The following is a 15,309-nucleotide window of genomic DNA, read 5'->3' on the forward strand; positions in this document are numbered from 1 at the left end:
GCTGTAAGGTGTTAAAATAATGAACAACCTGCAGTCGACAGCGAGGCCACTAGAGAGCCAACTTAAAGCCTGCTTCCACTGACTTGATTAGAAGGACTGTGCTGGGGCTGCTGCATGCTTATTTCACTTGGCTCTAAACATGTCAATGCGAAACATTTTCAAAGCCTTTAGTCGTGTTTTTAAAGGACTATGCATCGTTTCAGTTTTGAATTATAAAAGTGATGTGGAATCAAATATGTTTAAACATCTTAGTGAGCCTGGAAGCGCAACTGAGGGAGAAATCCAGACGAAAAACATGATTTTCAATTTAAAAAATAATCAAATTTTAGACATCAAGGACTCTTTGACACAGTGTATGAGGGCTTCTTGGGAGTTCTCATTTTACTCAAATGTTAACATAATAAAAAAACTAAAATTGTTTTTTTTTTTTCCAAACATCTTGAACGTTAATGTTTTAAATCTCTGCTGCTGCAAACAGCTTATGGTCAAATCCACTGAGGCCTGGGAAATGTAGCCTCAAAGCTTACCTTTCCAATTCAACAACAAAGCTACCCTCGAGTCAGAGTACAAACCCAGCGGTCCACATGGGATTGTGGCACTTCATGTGCACAAACTTACAGTTTAAACCTCTAAGTGAGCTTTTTTCAATACACACAACTGTTGTCATGCATATTTTATAAATTCTCCTACAGATTTTCTTCTAAAGTAAAACTACCTGTGCCTATGCAGCACTTATTGTATTTCTTGCCTTTTATTTGAAGCCGATTTTCATTTACGATTTTCATAGACTTGTTGAATAGCAGCTTCTGCAGCGAGCACCAGCGTGAGAAAGATAAATTATCATCTGCTGCTGTACTTCCCACATAGGGGTCTCTGGGATTTGCATCCTTCGTTGTCCGGTCTGTCTCCCGCTTCTGCGTGGTCTTATTTGTGCTGCTTGCACCTTCTTGTTTCAGCTCGCCAAGCTTTTAATGCACAGTATACACAATTGTAATTTAAAAAACAAGAGCTGATGATCTCCCTCTCAGGCGCACAGGGTGAAAAGCACAAGTAGGAACGGGATGAGGTTACCATGGTGACAGGGACACACATTTTGTTAAAATGAGTGCGTACAAGTACAATAGACACGTATGACAAAGGAAATCTAGTTATGCCTTTATTAGAGTTAGAAATCGCGCAGCTCCTCACCTCAAACTTCTGTCGGAGCTCAAGGTTGACATCATCCACCTCGGGAATGGGAACATTGTAGTACTCTCCCTCTTCCTGGTTCAGCAACTTGTACCTGACAGTAAAGAAAGCAGAGAGATGTTTGTCGAAATGTGCAAAAACTGAGTGCATTTATTATTCAGTTTTCAAAACACATCACAATCTTTATTCGACAGAGTGCCTGTCTTTAGATGAAGCTGTTTGCAGACCTGTTCTGTGAGCAGTAAACACTTAGTCACGTGAAATACACAAGACTTTCACAAGACTTTATGTCGTCCTGTGGAAAACTAAGTACGCCCTTACTGCTTAATTAAGTAGGTAAGCAGCAGCCAGGTGGTGCTAATCAAATGCACTTGATTAACTGATTATCAGTAAGTGTGAGGCGCCTCTATAAAAGCAGAATTTTGGGAAGTTTGCTGGTCCGAAACATGCATGTGAGTGTTAACACAATGCTATAATTGTCACGATCCTGGGTCTTTTGACCCTGCGTTTTGAGTTTTAGTTTATGGTTTACGTTTAAGCCCTTCAGGTTTTCTAGTTCATTTTTTATCATGCCATGCCATGTTATAGTTTGTTATTAGATTCCCCTTGTGTCTTCCACCCTTGTTAAGTCTCCCTTGGCCTTTATGTGTTTCATGTCTGTGTCTTACGTTGTCAAGTTCAGGTTGTCATGTCTGCGACTTATGTTTCCTGTTTTACTTTGAAGAGATCTTGTGTTCCTGTGTTCATCGTGTTTAGTTTTACTCTTTCCCTGCGAGTTCATTATGTTCATGTGGGTTGTGCTGTTTTGATCTTTATAGTTATTATTTCCCTAGGTTTCAGTTATGGTTATCATAGGCTTAGTTCTTGTAATATGACTTTCCATGTGTTCCATGTTGTGTCTACTGTGCCTTTCTGTACCATGTTTCAGGTTCCTATGTTCTGTCTCCCCAGTTGCTGTTAAGTTTACATGTTTAGAGTTCAGTCAGTGTGTTTCCTGTTTTACTTTGAAGGTCCGTGTCTCATGTCAGTGTTTCTAGTTTTGCTTCCCTTGTCTCGTCCAGCCCGATTACTCCCAGCTGTGCTCTCCTTCTGTGTCTCATTCCCTCGTTATCCCTCAGTGTATTTAAGCCCTGTGTTTCTCTTTGTCAGTGTCTTAATCTCCCTCATAGTTGTGTGATTCGCCATGTGGTTTCATGTATGAGTTATTTGTAGTTTTCTCAGTTTAGTTTTGTTCTTTGTTTCCTTTCCAAGCCTGCAATAAAGCAGTATTTTGAGTTAACTTTTGTCTCGGTGAGTTTTGTGTTTGGGTCCTTCTCTTCCCTGCACACAGCCGAAACATGACAATAATCTTCCCAGGAGTGGACAGCCGCTGCAAAAATCCATAAAGCACCATTTTAGACTCCACAAGCCTCAGTTACATCATGTTACATATCATAGTTTAGGTTTGGAGTGAACTCCACTGTATACCAAAGTATTCTAGAGGTAAATGTAAGGTAATCTGCCTGACAGCTAAAGCTTGGCCAATGGGAATTTGAGCCCCAGCACAACAGCAAATCTACAACAGCATGGCTTAAAAAGCAAATAATTAAGTGCTGCAATGACCTAGTCAAAGTCTAGACCTCAACCTGTGTGATGGGACCTTAAGAGTGTGTGCATAAATGTCCCCAAACCTCAATGAATAGAAGCAACGTTAAGAGTGAAGAGTGGGAAGACGAGCGGGCCAAAATTCCTCCTTATTGATGTAAGAGAATGACAAAAGTCACACAGAAAACAGTTACTACAACTTATTACTGCTAAAGGATGTATTTAGTTCTCACAGGACTGCAGAGTCCTCCTCTACTTCCAGTATAGACATCTTCCAGCCACTTGTCTAACGACCTGTAATAACCAGTAAAAAAAAATAGCAGCGCGCACACATGCATATAGTACGCCTAAAAATGTTTTGGTCCGGTGTCTCGGAAACTACTGCAGGCATTTCCCAGAGCTTATAACTGTGCTCACAGCAGCAGTCAATCAGACTTGGTTTAGGCTAAGTCGCTGCAGGTATGCTAACATGGTTTATGGAAGAGTCATTTTAACAGGTCTGTGAGTGTGTGTTTATCAGACTGAGACAAAGCAGCCAGACAAAGATGGAGAGGCGAGGAAATGAGTCTAGTAGGTGAAGTTTGTCAGCGTGAGTGGACCTGGCTGCAGATGGCATTTCCGTCTGTTTTACGCACACCCTGCGGCCGTTTTGTTGTGGTCAGTGTCATGTCGACTTTACAAGTTGGCAACCTGCGATGACAAATAAGCTCTATATTAAATAAAGCAGATGATCTACAATATGACGTTTAAAACTAGCTTCCATTGCTGTCTGAGTTTTTGTAAATATGACTTTCCAGTGTTACTGGCACTGACAGAATTTAAAGCTCGTGGTTGTTTATATAAACACAAAGAGACACACGTACGAACTGTATTTTGACTCTTATAAAACAGCGCGGACAAAAGCCAACTAAAAGTGTTCACATTGACCATCCTCCTATTCAGCTCTCTGAATGCCCACAATCATGCACAAACAATGAATGCATGAATGATGCCTGAAAATGAGGCTACTGGACAGTAGTCCTTCCATTCATGCAGTCCTCCAACAGTATAACAGCATGGTGCACATACATAACTGCAGAACTTCCCACAATTATCACAATTATAAGTGGCATCCTCTAACCTGGGATATCATTGGAAATTTGAAGTGTCATTGATAAATACAATTTATTCATTAATGTTTGTAATTGTAAATTGGGCCCACACATAATTAGGAACACAATGAAGGTATGTAGTGTGTGTGTGTCTGTGTGTGTGTGTGTCACTGGGTTTATTTCCAGACTGTAAATGTATGTGATGTTCACACATGAAACAGTAACTTAACACTAACTCTGTACTCGGTGATACATACGGTACTCAGTACAGCACAGTAATAGAAGATATCATTTATATTACTGATGCTCCATTATGTTTTTTACCACTTATCTTGGCTTTCTACCACAGATTCTGATAACAGCAATTGCTATTATGTGAGGGGGAAAGAGAATAAGCTTAATATGAAGGAAGTTGGACTATTATGACTTCTGCCAAATCCTGGCATCATCCTGGATTTTAAAAGTCGCGTAGCACTCCACAAGTTTCATATAATTAGTTCACTATTAGTTTAAAGAGTGAATTACTGAACTGATTGATGTAAATTCTACTTTTTTTACTGACTGATAGAACAACCATCAAATAAAGCTTCTTTAGCCACATTTCTAATTGTTGAAATGCATGAGTGAGTGTACGAGAGTCAGAAACATAACGGACCATCCAACTGTAGGAGCTTTGATGAGCTCAGACACTCCAAACGACATGGACCCCATGAAGTCATTCCGAGTGGTTCGGTCCCAGTCCCACACCTCGATGGACAGACGACGGTCCTTGTCCGATGCTTTCAGCTTACTGAGCACATATACACAAAGCAGGAGGGAAAGTAACACAGTGATGTCATGCTTAATATTCGCCTGATTTAATGAAAGTATGATAAAAATGTCATTTAAACAAACACACACATACAAACTTTGTCACTTACAAGGTGAAGGACTCATTCCAGCACGGGTTGAGAGAGGAACGGATGGTCCTGGTCTTCTGTTTGGTTTCATTCTTTGGATCCGGGATGAGCTTGAGTTTAACATATGGGTCTGATAAACCATTTGGATCCATTGGAATCAGGTTCCTGGCTTCTCCGACTAGAAGAAATACGACACAAAGAAAATATGGTAAGACTTTATGATACAACCCATGACTTAGGCTGTAATTCCCCTGTAATTAAATTGAATTAAATGCATTTTATTTTGAAATTACAAAGTAATTATATTAAAGAAGCACACTAGAATAAGGAGGTAACAAGTCAGGTTTTTACAGGAAACAAAGAAATAATTATGCTATAAGTAAATCTAAGAAGTGTGTTATTTAGGTGCTGTATGATTTCCTGGTAATTCAGTGGAAAAACTAAAAGTTTTCCTCATCTTAGATCATAAGTACGCTCTACTTTTTGGGGAGTGGGACATACTACGGAGTGGCTTACCCCTGTCTGACTTCTGGGTATTTTACAGGAGAGAAGACACATTATACATATAAGTAGTAAGTAATTATATAAAACAGGACAAATTAATAATACAAAGTCAAACAGAACATTAAATCCACTCCGTAATACAGCACACGCCCAGGAAAGTACAGTGTACATATGACGGGGAATATTGTTTAGAAATATTACCTGTAATTATGCAGTATTTAAAATTATTAAAGTATTACTTTCAATTTTCTTACAGCATAATTATTATTTTGTTTCCTGTAAAAAGCTGACTTGTTACTGCCATACTATGCCTTTATTTTTGTAGGGAGTTAGAGCATAATTTCAAAATAAATCCATTAAAATTTCATTTAATTACAGGGGAATTATGCCATTATTCACAGGCCATATTATAAAGAGTTACCAAAAATATAAGCGTAAGAGTATTTGCCACCCACCTCCCAGCTAAACGCAAAGACTGTGACTTCGCACTGACTCAGGGGTTAAAAGGCGCACAGATGGGAGAACGTAGATGAAGTGTTGATGAGAGGGATGGATAGAAAGAAAGAGGGGTGAGTCACTGCAAGTCACTCTATGGCTGAACAGCCAACAAGAATGATCTGACCTTCACTCAGAAGCAAATTATCTGTTTGTACTCTACTGTATACTGTAAAAAGAAGTGTAATGCTCGCCCAAAAGCCACATTTTCTGTTGCAAAATGAGCAAAAGTGAAAGCAAAAGAGGTGAAAACACGTCTTTTACTGTCTCGTAGGAAACGTGTGAGCGGATATTGTGAAGGACACATGAAAAATGATCACATAAAAACAAGTGATAACAGCAACAGGAGCAGGGGGATGAGGTGGCATGAGCGGGCCACCATCACCATGGCGACAGCATCTAGTGTTAAATGGCCACTCCCTCATATATGATGTAATGTATAACAGGGATCAAACAGAAGCAAGAAAGGAAGGAAGGACAAAGTCTACTTTAAACAACAGGCCACTAAATGTAAATCTGAGATTTTGAAATGACAAAACTCTTAACAGATGGAAAGCAGAAACAGGATCCCACTGATCCTGTAAAATAACGTTTTTCAGCTCCACTCTCCCCACTCTGTATATTTAAATGCAATCAGACACACTGCAGGATAAAGCAGCTCTGGAAAAACAACAAAAGAACAACTTATTCGTTCTAGTTCCACCGGTGGATTTCACATTTGTGGATGTAAAAGCCATACAAACCCAGGCCGTGAAGCGCCCATGAAGCACCGCTTCTGTGCTGATGTTACCGCAAGAGGTTTTGAACCTGGCAGTTACTGAGTCGGCAGAGTGTTGGTGCCTTTTAATGGACTATGTGCCTCAGCACTCAGCAAGCCTGCTGTGTAACTGTGTGTGGCCCGTCACTTTGTGGCTAAGTTCATAAATGCTTCCACTTTGCAATAATACCAGTTAGAACTGATCGTGGAATATCTAGGAGGGAAGAAGAATAGAGATCTCTGATGTTCCGCCTTCAGCCCCTGGCACTCCTTTCTGATCTTGCTGCTCTCTGGGACTGTCACATCCCAGGGACTCCGCCTCTTCAGCCTCCACTATGTCTGCTTGTTGGCCAGCAGCTGCCTCTCTGTCTGGAGGTTGAATTCCCACAGGACCTTAGCCTTAGTGTTGTTCTCAACCACCTCTGGCACTGGACTTGGGGACTTCTAATACATGTGCAGCATAGAGGTTCGTCTACACTATCCCACCCCACCTTGCATCTTAGATCCTGCTACTATGTGCTGGGGCACCTCCAGCCTTTATGGAGCTGGAGCTCGGGGCCTGTTCTTGTGCTGATCAGAGCGTGTGTGTTGTCCTTTAGGCTGACCATTTCTTCATATCAGTCACAGCCTCAACCACTCAGTGGTACATCCCATGGAGGGACTTGGTTATCCATGGCTCACAAGCCAAGAGCTTAGAGTTAACCGTATATATGCTGTATGTATCCATACATATTACATGTATTAATGTACCCTCTTCCAGTTACATCCAAGCTTAAATTGTTCCTTTGATGTTTCATGACTTCCAACCTCTGGCCTCGCCCATTTGGTATGGAACATAACCAGTCAGCCAAAATGAATTCTTCCAAAATAAAGAAGAATAACGTGAGCTAACAAAAACACAATGTATAAAAAAACAAAACAAATCATTAAACACAATGGTAAATATAGTACATTCTATCAATGAGTCAGTCAGTCAGTCTGATCAACTTCCTATTGCTTCATGCACTTCCAGCTTAATGCAGTAGAGGGCAGTATAGGTCTCCTGCTTGGAGTTGCAAACATTGACAAAAGCTCTTCTCTTTTTCATTGTTGTGTTGTTCTAACCTCATAGTTAACTCTTTGTCCAGTGCACATTCTCAGCTACAGTACTCACCTTCCCTGTCTTATCGCCTCTCTCTCTCTTTGCGTCTCTCACGCACCACACAGACACACACACACACACACACACACACACACACACACACACACACACACACACACACACACACAATGAGACAAGTGGCAGAAGGACAATCTCCCACGTTCTCATCTAAATCCTCCCCTCTGCTGGCTGTGGCTGTGCTCACAGGCATCAGTCACTTCCATGGCAACGCTGGCACCAAACAACGCCAAAGAAACTTAGGCAAGCATGTAAACACCCTAACTAGACACAGGCACACAGGCGTGTGTGTGTGCGCGCACGCCATGCGTGGATAAACAGAAACTGCTGTTTAACAGACTCTACATAAGTGTGTGTGTGAGAGAGAGACCTGTGGCGCATGTACTGTGTATGTAATTTACACACACACACACACACACACACACACACACACACAATGAAACCTCATCATCAGCAGTGATCAAGGACTATCTCTGCTGTCGGTTGTTGCTTAGCTACAACAAGAGCTGATTGCCTTCTGTGTCCTCCCCTCTACTCACTCCTTATGAGGTAGCTGCTAATATAATTAGGGTGTGTTTGTGTGTGTTTTGTTTTTATGCAGACATATTTTACATTAAGCATCTGCATCAATAAGTAACTTCAGCATTGGAACCTCTCTGCTATTGTCATGCTTTGTGAAAAAGCCAAACATAAGCCTGATACTGAAATCTTCTACAAAGCAAAAAAACTAACCCTTGGCATTGCCTTTGAAGTTTTGCAGTGTTTCTTCTCGAAAATGACTGCTGTCTATTATCCAGTGCCAATCGTTTCTCTAAAAAGTCTTAAATTAATTTATCTGTTGCACTTAAGGCTGTTGGACAAAATCTCTCCAACAGCAAATGCAAAGACACCAGCAAATTGTTTCAAATTTCCTGCGTATTATTTGACGTATAACAACAATAGCACCACCCTAACATTATCTCCTGTATCTGAATGTCAGCTTGATAAAAATGTGCCACAGCTAAAAATGACATATCATTTGGATCCCGGGGTGCGTGCATGCAGGGCTGCTGTGGGCCAACAGTGTAATCTCTCCCAACAAATTCAAATGTGTTGTTGCATAACAATGCCATGTGCAACCAATGAATGCCTGATAATCTTGGGGGGGGGGAGAGATATGCACGGCCAAATGGGAACTAGATAGATCCCTGCTGTGCAGTGCCTGGGATCTGAAAACAGAGGAACAGAGAAACAAAATGAACTTAAAAGTTCTATTTCTGGCCGTGGTCACTTTTAGGAAGAGCAATTAGGACATTAAGTACAGGCTTTAGGGCCAGTTCCCACTGCACGTCTCACACACACACACACACAATGAGACTAATACCTTTCCATCTCTCATCACAACTCCAAAGTATCAAACCTGTTCACAGTGAATGCATAATGAGAGAAACCGCACTTTGATGACATTACTTTTACAGTTTGAAAAACAAATCGGTATATGTATCATTTGGTTCTAGTATATATATACTAGAACCAAATGATACATATACACTATACTCGAAGCTTCCTTGACGAATATCAGTTTGTTTGTGCCCACACAGTTTGAACTAGTGACGGTTACAGTTAGGGTTAGAAATGGAGTTATGGGTTATGGAGCAAATTGGTGTTTTGTCTCCATGTTTAGTCTCCAAATTAAATACAATGTCCTTACATCAAACACACCAAGGTGATGGGTAGGTTGCTGGAAAACCAGCTACAGTGTTGTTAGTCAGTGCAGGGACACTGACATCACATGCAAGCTATTCTGCATTTTATCTCACAGACCAGTAGAATTCGCCCTCACGTCAAAAGAGGGTGAAACCTTGATTTTGACTTTTGATGTTGGGTTTAACGAGTTTCAAAGTCTCGCTGCTTCTGGTAGTTTCTAATTTGCCTCCGATTTTAGGTAATGAAGGATGCAGTAATGTCCTTATGAAGAACACGTGGAACAACATAAATGATTGAATCATTCTTTAGGATATTCTGTAATGTAGTTTTAATGAAACATTAGGACATTTGAAAATGTTTAAGGGGGTCAATAAGGGAAGTGTCAATAAATCCCACACATAATCAGTGAATGTCCAATCATAGCTTAACAACCAAACTATAAAGTTTGAACACAAATGTTCATGGGTGTATCCATGGTGCTAAACAACAAAATGAATTAGGACACAAATGGAACCTAAAACTCTCAGAAAGCAGCGTCAACCAGACAGTTACTCTGGACATTATTACCTTTGGCTTCCAGTAAAACTGCAAGGAACCTATGAGGAATAAGTAAACCAATTTCTAGGACTGCCTCCTTCATCTGCTCAATATTGTCCAAATTAGGTACACATTGTCCAAGAGTTATGCCAAAAAAATGGCTAGACTACTATAAATCGTTATTAGCCGTTATTATAAGAATACTTATGGAGAGAAAAAGAGATAACATTTCATCCATATTAGATTCTCTTCATTGGCTTTGTGTTAACACAGCAGGCCTTATCCTGTCTTAAAGACCTCATAGTATCATGTTATTCCAATAGAGTATTTCGCTCTCAGAGTTCAGTCTAAAAAGGGATTTCTTCCTCCCCACCATCACCAAGTGCTTGCTCATCGGTGTCTGTCCGATCACTGGGGTTCATTTTTGGATATTATAGGTTTTATTTACACTGCAGTATCAGAACACTACAAAACCTTTTTCCAGAGTCTTCTATATAAATAACTATTCCTTTTTTTTTTCTATAGAATTGTGCAGAGAGACTGATCAGGTGTTTTAAAGACCCAATGAATCCTAAAATGAGCTTAATGAACTAGCCTGCTACAGACATTTAAATGACTAAACCAGCAGATTTGAATAAAAACTCTGATTTTCCCGACAGCTTTCTGAAATCAAGGACTCCTTATTTTCAAGAGTTTCAAGTCGCCTAAATCTGCCATAGAAACTTTATGATAACTGAAGCCTCCATAACTAGACTATGAACATTCTGGTAATGATAAACTGAAGCACCATAATCATATTTAATGCTTCCAAACATGAACATTAGTGAGTTATAAGACAGTTTTTGACTTCACACATGGAGAGCTCTTTTGCATGTGTATAAATTGTGTTTCAACATAATGTCCTGAATTTTAATAAGCTCTCACACACAAACAGATGGCCTACTAGATTTCTCAAAAATGACAGGCATACATTTGCAGTAACACATTAAACTCTTCATATTAAAATAATTGTATTTTACTTGTGTTATCAAATATTACCAAACATTCAATATCTGTACTGTACATCTGTCAGCATCTGTGGAAAAGTATCTGCCCTGATTTCAGAGATTTTTGCGTATATACTTAAATGTTTCAATTAAACTAATTTTATTATTCAACAAAGATAACCTAAGTGATTACAAAGGGCAGTTTTCAAAATTAGGATTTCATTTATCAACAGAAAAAAGCTATCCAAATCTGCCTAGCCCTGTGTGAAAAACTAATTGACCCTTTATTTTTTTTATTTCACTAGCCACACCCAGGCCTGATTACTGCCAGACCTGTTGAACCAAGAAATTGCTGAAATAGTCCTGTATGATAAGGTAGCAACACATCACACCACCATCACAACAAACTCAAGAACTCAAGAAGGTCATTGAAATGTATCAGTCTGGAAAGGGTTACAAATGTGTTCTTTTGGGACACCGATGAACCACAGTGAGACCCATTATCCACAAATGTGGAACAACTTTGGCTAGCCAAGAGTGGCCGGCCTACCGATATTACACCAAGAAAACATCGACGGCGACATCCAGGAAGTCACAAAAGAACCCAAAACAATATCTAAAGAACTACAGGCCTTGCTTGGCTCAGTTAAGGTCAGAGTTCATGAACAAAAAGTGGTGGTGGTAGTGTGATAGCCTGGGGCTGCTTAGCTGATTGGGGACAACTTGCTTTAATTGATGGAACCAAAAATTTTGCTCTCTGACAGAAAATCCATCAGATGATGTCCTGACGTTCTAGCTCACTTGAGTTATGCAGCAGAACAACAGTCTGAAACACACCGGCAAGTCCACCTCTTAATGGCTTAAAAAAATAAATTAAAAAAATAAGTCCCGTTAAAGGGTGACTGATTGAAGTGCAACCGCATGATCTTAAAAAGGTCGTTCGTGCTAGAGAGACCTGTTAAAGTGTGACTGAATTAAAACAGTTCTGCAAAGAAGAGTGGGCCAAAAGTCCTCCACAGTGATGTGGAAAACTCCCAGCCAGTTATCACACACTAGATTGCAATTGTTCCTGCTGAGGGTGGCACAACCAGTCATTAGGTTGAGGGGGCAATTATTTTTTCACATGGGGCCAGGTAGGTTTGGATAGCTTTCCCCTTAACTTCAGGAAGGAGTGCTACTCAATGTGAAGTCTCACTAATTGTAGCCCTTATCTTTGGTTACAGCCGCACTACAGTGTGTTCATTTATTTAAGACACACCCACAGACAATTCAAAGCCCTGATCAGACACACTTAGATATTTAACTGTTATCCTCATATTTGTCAAAAGCTTCTTTGAAAAAAAAAAAAAAGGCCTAATATTAGATATTAAGCCTTAAGTGTACTAAAAGCCTAGTGGCACTATGTGCAGTGTCAGCGCAGGGTAAAATTTATTTGTGTTCAACTACGCTTTAAACCTGAGGCAAAGATGTCAGCAGTAGAAAATCTCACCCTGAGTAAACCGCCGTGCAATCCGCCATCCTCAGATGCTCTGAGTGTGTGTGTGTGTGCATGTTTGCCTTTTCTTAAAACTCCAGAATAAATGTCTGCTCATGCCCATAGGTTATTTATGTGACTTTCATGAGAAGAAACGGCAATTCGGGAGAGGAGTAAGAGAAGGATGAAGGATGCAATCAGAGGAAAGAAGAAAGAAACAAGCAAGGATGGAGAAAATAAGAGAAAAAAGCCATGAAGAACAAAAGCAGAGGAAAGGACAGAGATTATGGAGGGAAATGAGTAGTCATTCAACTGAAAAAAAGAGGTCCTATGATGATGTCCTATTGAGGAAGAAAATGGATGTGGGGAAAACCTAGACGGGTGAGGCGAGCCCAGGTCTCGAAGGAACAGGTAGGCGAAGACAACACGAAAAGTCAATATTGGAGGAAAGATAGAGGAGAGAAAGAAGGAGACAGAGAGGAGCGGGTAACAGAGAGAGAGCCTCGAGAGCTTTGTCTGTTTTCTTGGCTGGAAAGATTTAATCAAGTTCACATCGTGCGGTGAACCACAAAGGCCCGCCACTTGTCTGAGGGGAGCCAGAGGGGAGCCAGAGAACAAGCTGAGCCTTCGCTGTTCAGACCGCTGTCGTTAGGGAGGAGGGGAAAAAACACGCAACCCAAAACAAAGCAGACACTTTCTCTCCCGCCCCTCCTGTGTTGATCTTTATCTACTTGTTACCAAAGAAAACTCTCAATCATGTTTAAAGCTGCGTGTCAGCATCAGTCTCATTTTCAGCTTTATTTCACTTGATGAAAAACTCTTTATCTATATTTATGGATTTAAAAACTTTCATGGTACAGTAGAAGCGCTCTTTGCACCTGATGATAAAGATCTTCTATTTAGCTGAAATCATCAACATTATTATGTTAACAGCTTTCATTTCCAGCTACAGGAAGCTCCTGTGAACTCACTGTATGTGTCTGCTTGACACCAAGCAGGAGACACATGATGTTAATGACTCTCTGTTGAACAAAGTGGAACCTTTTTACAGCTGAATAGACAAATGGAGACCCATGTGTATCAAAAAGAAGAGCAAATATTGGGCTTGTTGTACGTTGGCAGGTGGGCAGAGCCAGTAATAGACCATTAAAATACTAACCATGGCTATTTCAATAACTAGTCACTTTAGTCTGAATAATGTCCCCCTTCAAGGTTTGATAAGTTTTTGCTTGTTTGCAAGAAAACAGTCAATGTTGTCTACAAAATTAAATAACGGGTTCTCAGAGTGGGTGTCATTAGAAGTTGAATGCACTCACCGGTCAGTTCATCAGGCACACGTGTTTAACCACTCGTTAACATTACTATCTAATCAGCCAATCACGTGGCAGCAAGTCAATGCATGTAAGCATGGAGATGTGGTGGTGGGCCATGGTACCTAAAATAGGCACTCAGTACAATGAAGGTATACAGGAGCACCTCTGAATCCCAAGTCAAATCACAGGGTTGCAGCAGCAGAAGTCCACACTATATTCTGGTGTTCCTGGCAGACTTTGGGTCCCTTTGTACCAACTGAGCATTGCTGAAACGGCACAGTTTACCTAAGTATTACATGAGTATTACATGGTATATCCAATAAAATGGCTAGTGAGTGTATAAGTACAGCTTTTTTGCTTATTTTGCTCGACTTGAATGGCCTTTTAAATATAGGTTTGCAATGTCCGTCCATCCAACCATTTTCTTACGCTTATCCAGGCCCAGGTCGCGGGGGCAGCAGCCAAAGCAGAGAAGCTCAGACCTCCCTCTTCCCGGCCACCTCTTCCAGCTTGTCCAGGGGAACATCAAGGCGTTCCCAGGCCAGCCGAGAGACAGTGTCCTAGGTCTGCCCCGGGGACTCCTCCCAGTGGAACACCTCGCCCAGGAGTCATCCTTATCAGATGCCCGGACCACCTCTACTGGCTCCTTTCGATGTGGAGGAGCAGCAGCTCTGCTCTGAGCCCCTCCCAGATGGCTGTACTCCTCACCCTAAGGGAGAGTCCAGCCATCCTTTGGATAAAGCCACCTACCCACAGCTCGTGAGCATAGCTGAGGGTAGGGACGTAGATCAACCGGTAAATTGAGACCTTCGCTTTTACACTCAGCTCTCTCTTCACCACGACAGACCGCATCGTATTGCTGTGCAATCCCACCATCCTCAGATGCATTGTATTGCTGGAAAATAATCCATAGCTTTAATCTACTGTACAGTAACACCAATGCCAATGAGATTAAATGCACTTTCCCAAAAATAAAACCTTTAAAAAACCAATAAAAAACTAAAGCATGTGAGCTGCAGAAGGTATAGGAGGTCCCAACTTTTTCTGCTTGACTTTTCTGTCTGATTGATTTGAGCACAAACCTAACTGACTGACTAATGAAATAATCACATGTTGCAGCTCTGACAAATACAGGCAGAGCAGCTGTATGATGAAAACAAACACAGAAGTCCAGAGTTTATATTTTATCAAAATATCAAATGCCACAAATGCCAGTAGCAGGTGCTGCAGAGCATACTGTGGTACATTCAGTGAGAAGTAGCACAAACACATTTAAAAAACACTGGAAGGCTGGTGGGTGTTGTGGCGTGTGTAAGCATAAAATCAAGGACAGCAAGGCAGAAGAAAAAGAAGGCTTATCAATTCAGCACGGTAGCAGCCACCTATGCCGCAGTCTCTGCAAACGCGTTCACTTTCAGCAGTGTCCGTCTAGCCAAAAAGACTGAGGTAACCATGTCAACGAGATCCCTGTTGTCATCATCACGGCTAATAGCCTACCTTGTTTGCCCATCGTCACCATCCCACAAGTCAAATTCACAGACAGACGAAAAACAAGAACATAAAAGAGGACATGTAGCTGTCAGCGCAGTGCACCAGATCAAAGCAGTAATACACACAAAAGAGCTGGATGTTGTGT

At 40.9% G+C, this 15,309-nt stretch overlaps 1 protein-coding gene across 3 annotated transcripts in view; it reads right to left on the reverse strand.

Moving 5' to 3' along the window:
- prkcab (protein kinase C, alpha, b) overlaps positions 1-15,309 on the reverse strand; it is a 122,687-nt gene that overhangs the window by 18,800 nt on the left and 88,578 nt on the right. For all 3 annotated transcript variants that reach the window (XM_080905367.1, XM_080905366.1, XM_080905368.1), the window contains 3 exons: positions 4,784-4,940; positions 4,519-4,653; positions 1,189-1,282 (listed from right to left, as the gene is read on the reverse strand). In XM_080905367.1, coding sequence (XP_080761493.1) covers positions 1,189-1,282; positions 4,519-4,653; positions 4,784-4,940 — 386 coding nt within the window. The remainder of the gene's footprint in view (positions 1-1,188; positions 1,283-4,518; positions 4,654-4,783; positions 4,941-15,309) is intronic.

This window comes from Rhamphochromis sp. 'chilingali' (assembly GCF_963969265.1).
Source record: "Rhamphochromis sp. 'chilingali' genome assembly, chromosome: 15".
NCBI lineage: Eukaryota > Metazoa > Chordata > Actinopteri > Cichliformes > Cichlidae > Rhamphochromis > Rhamphochromis sp. 'chilingali'.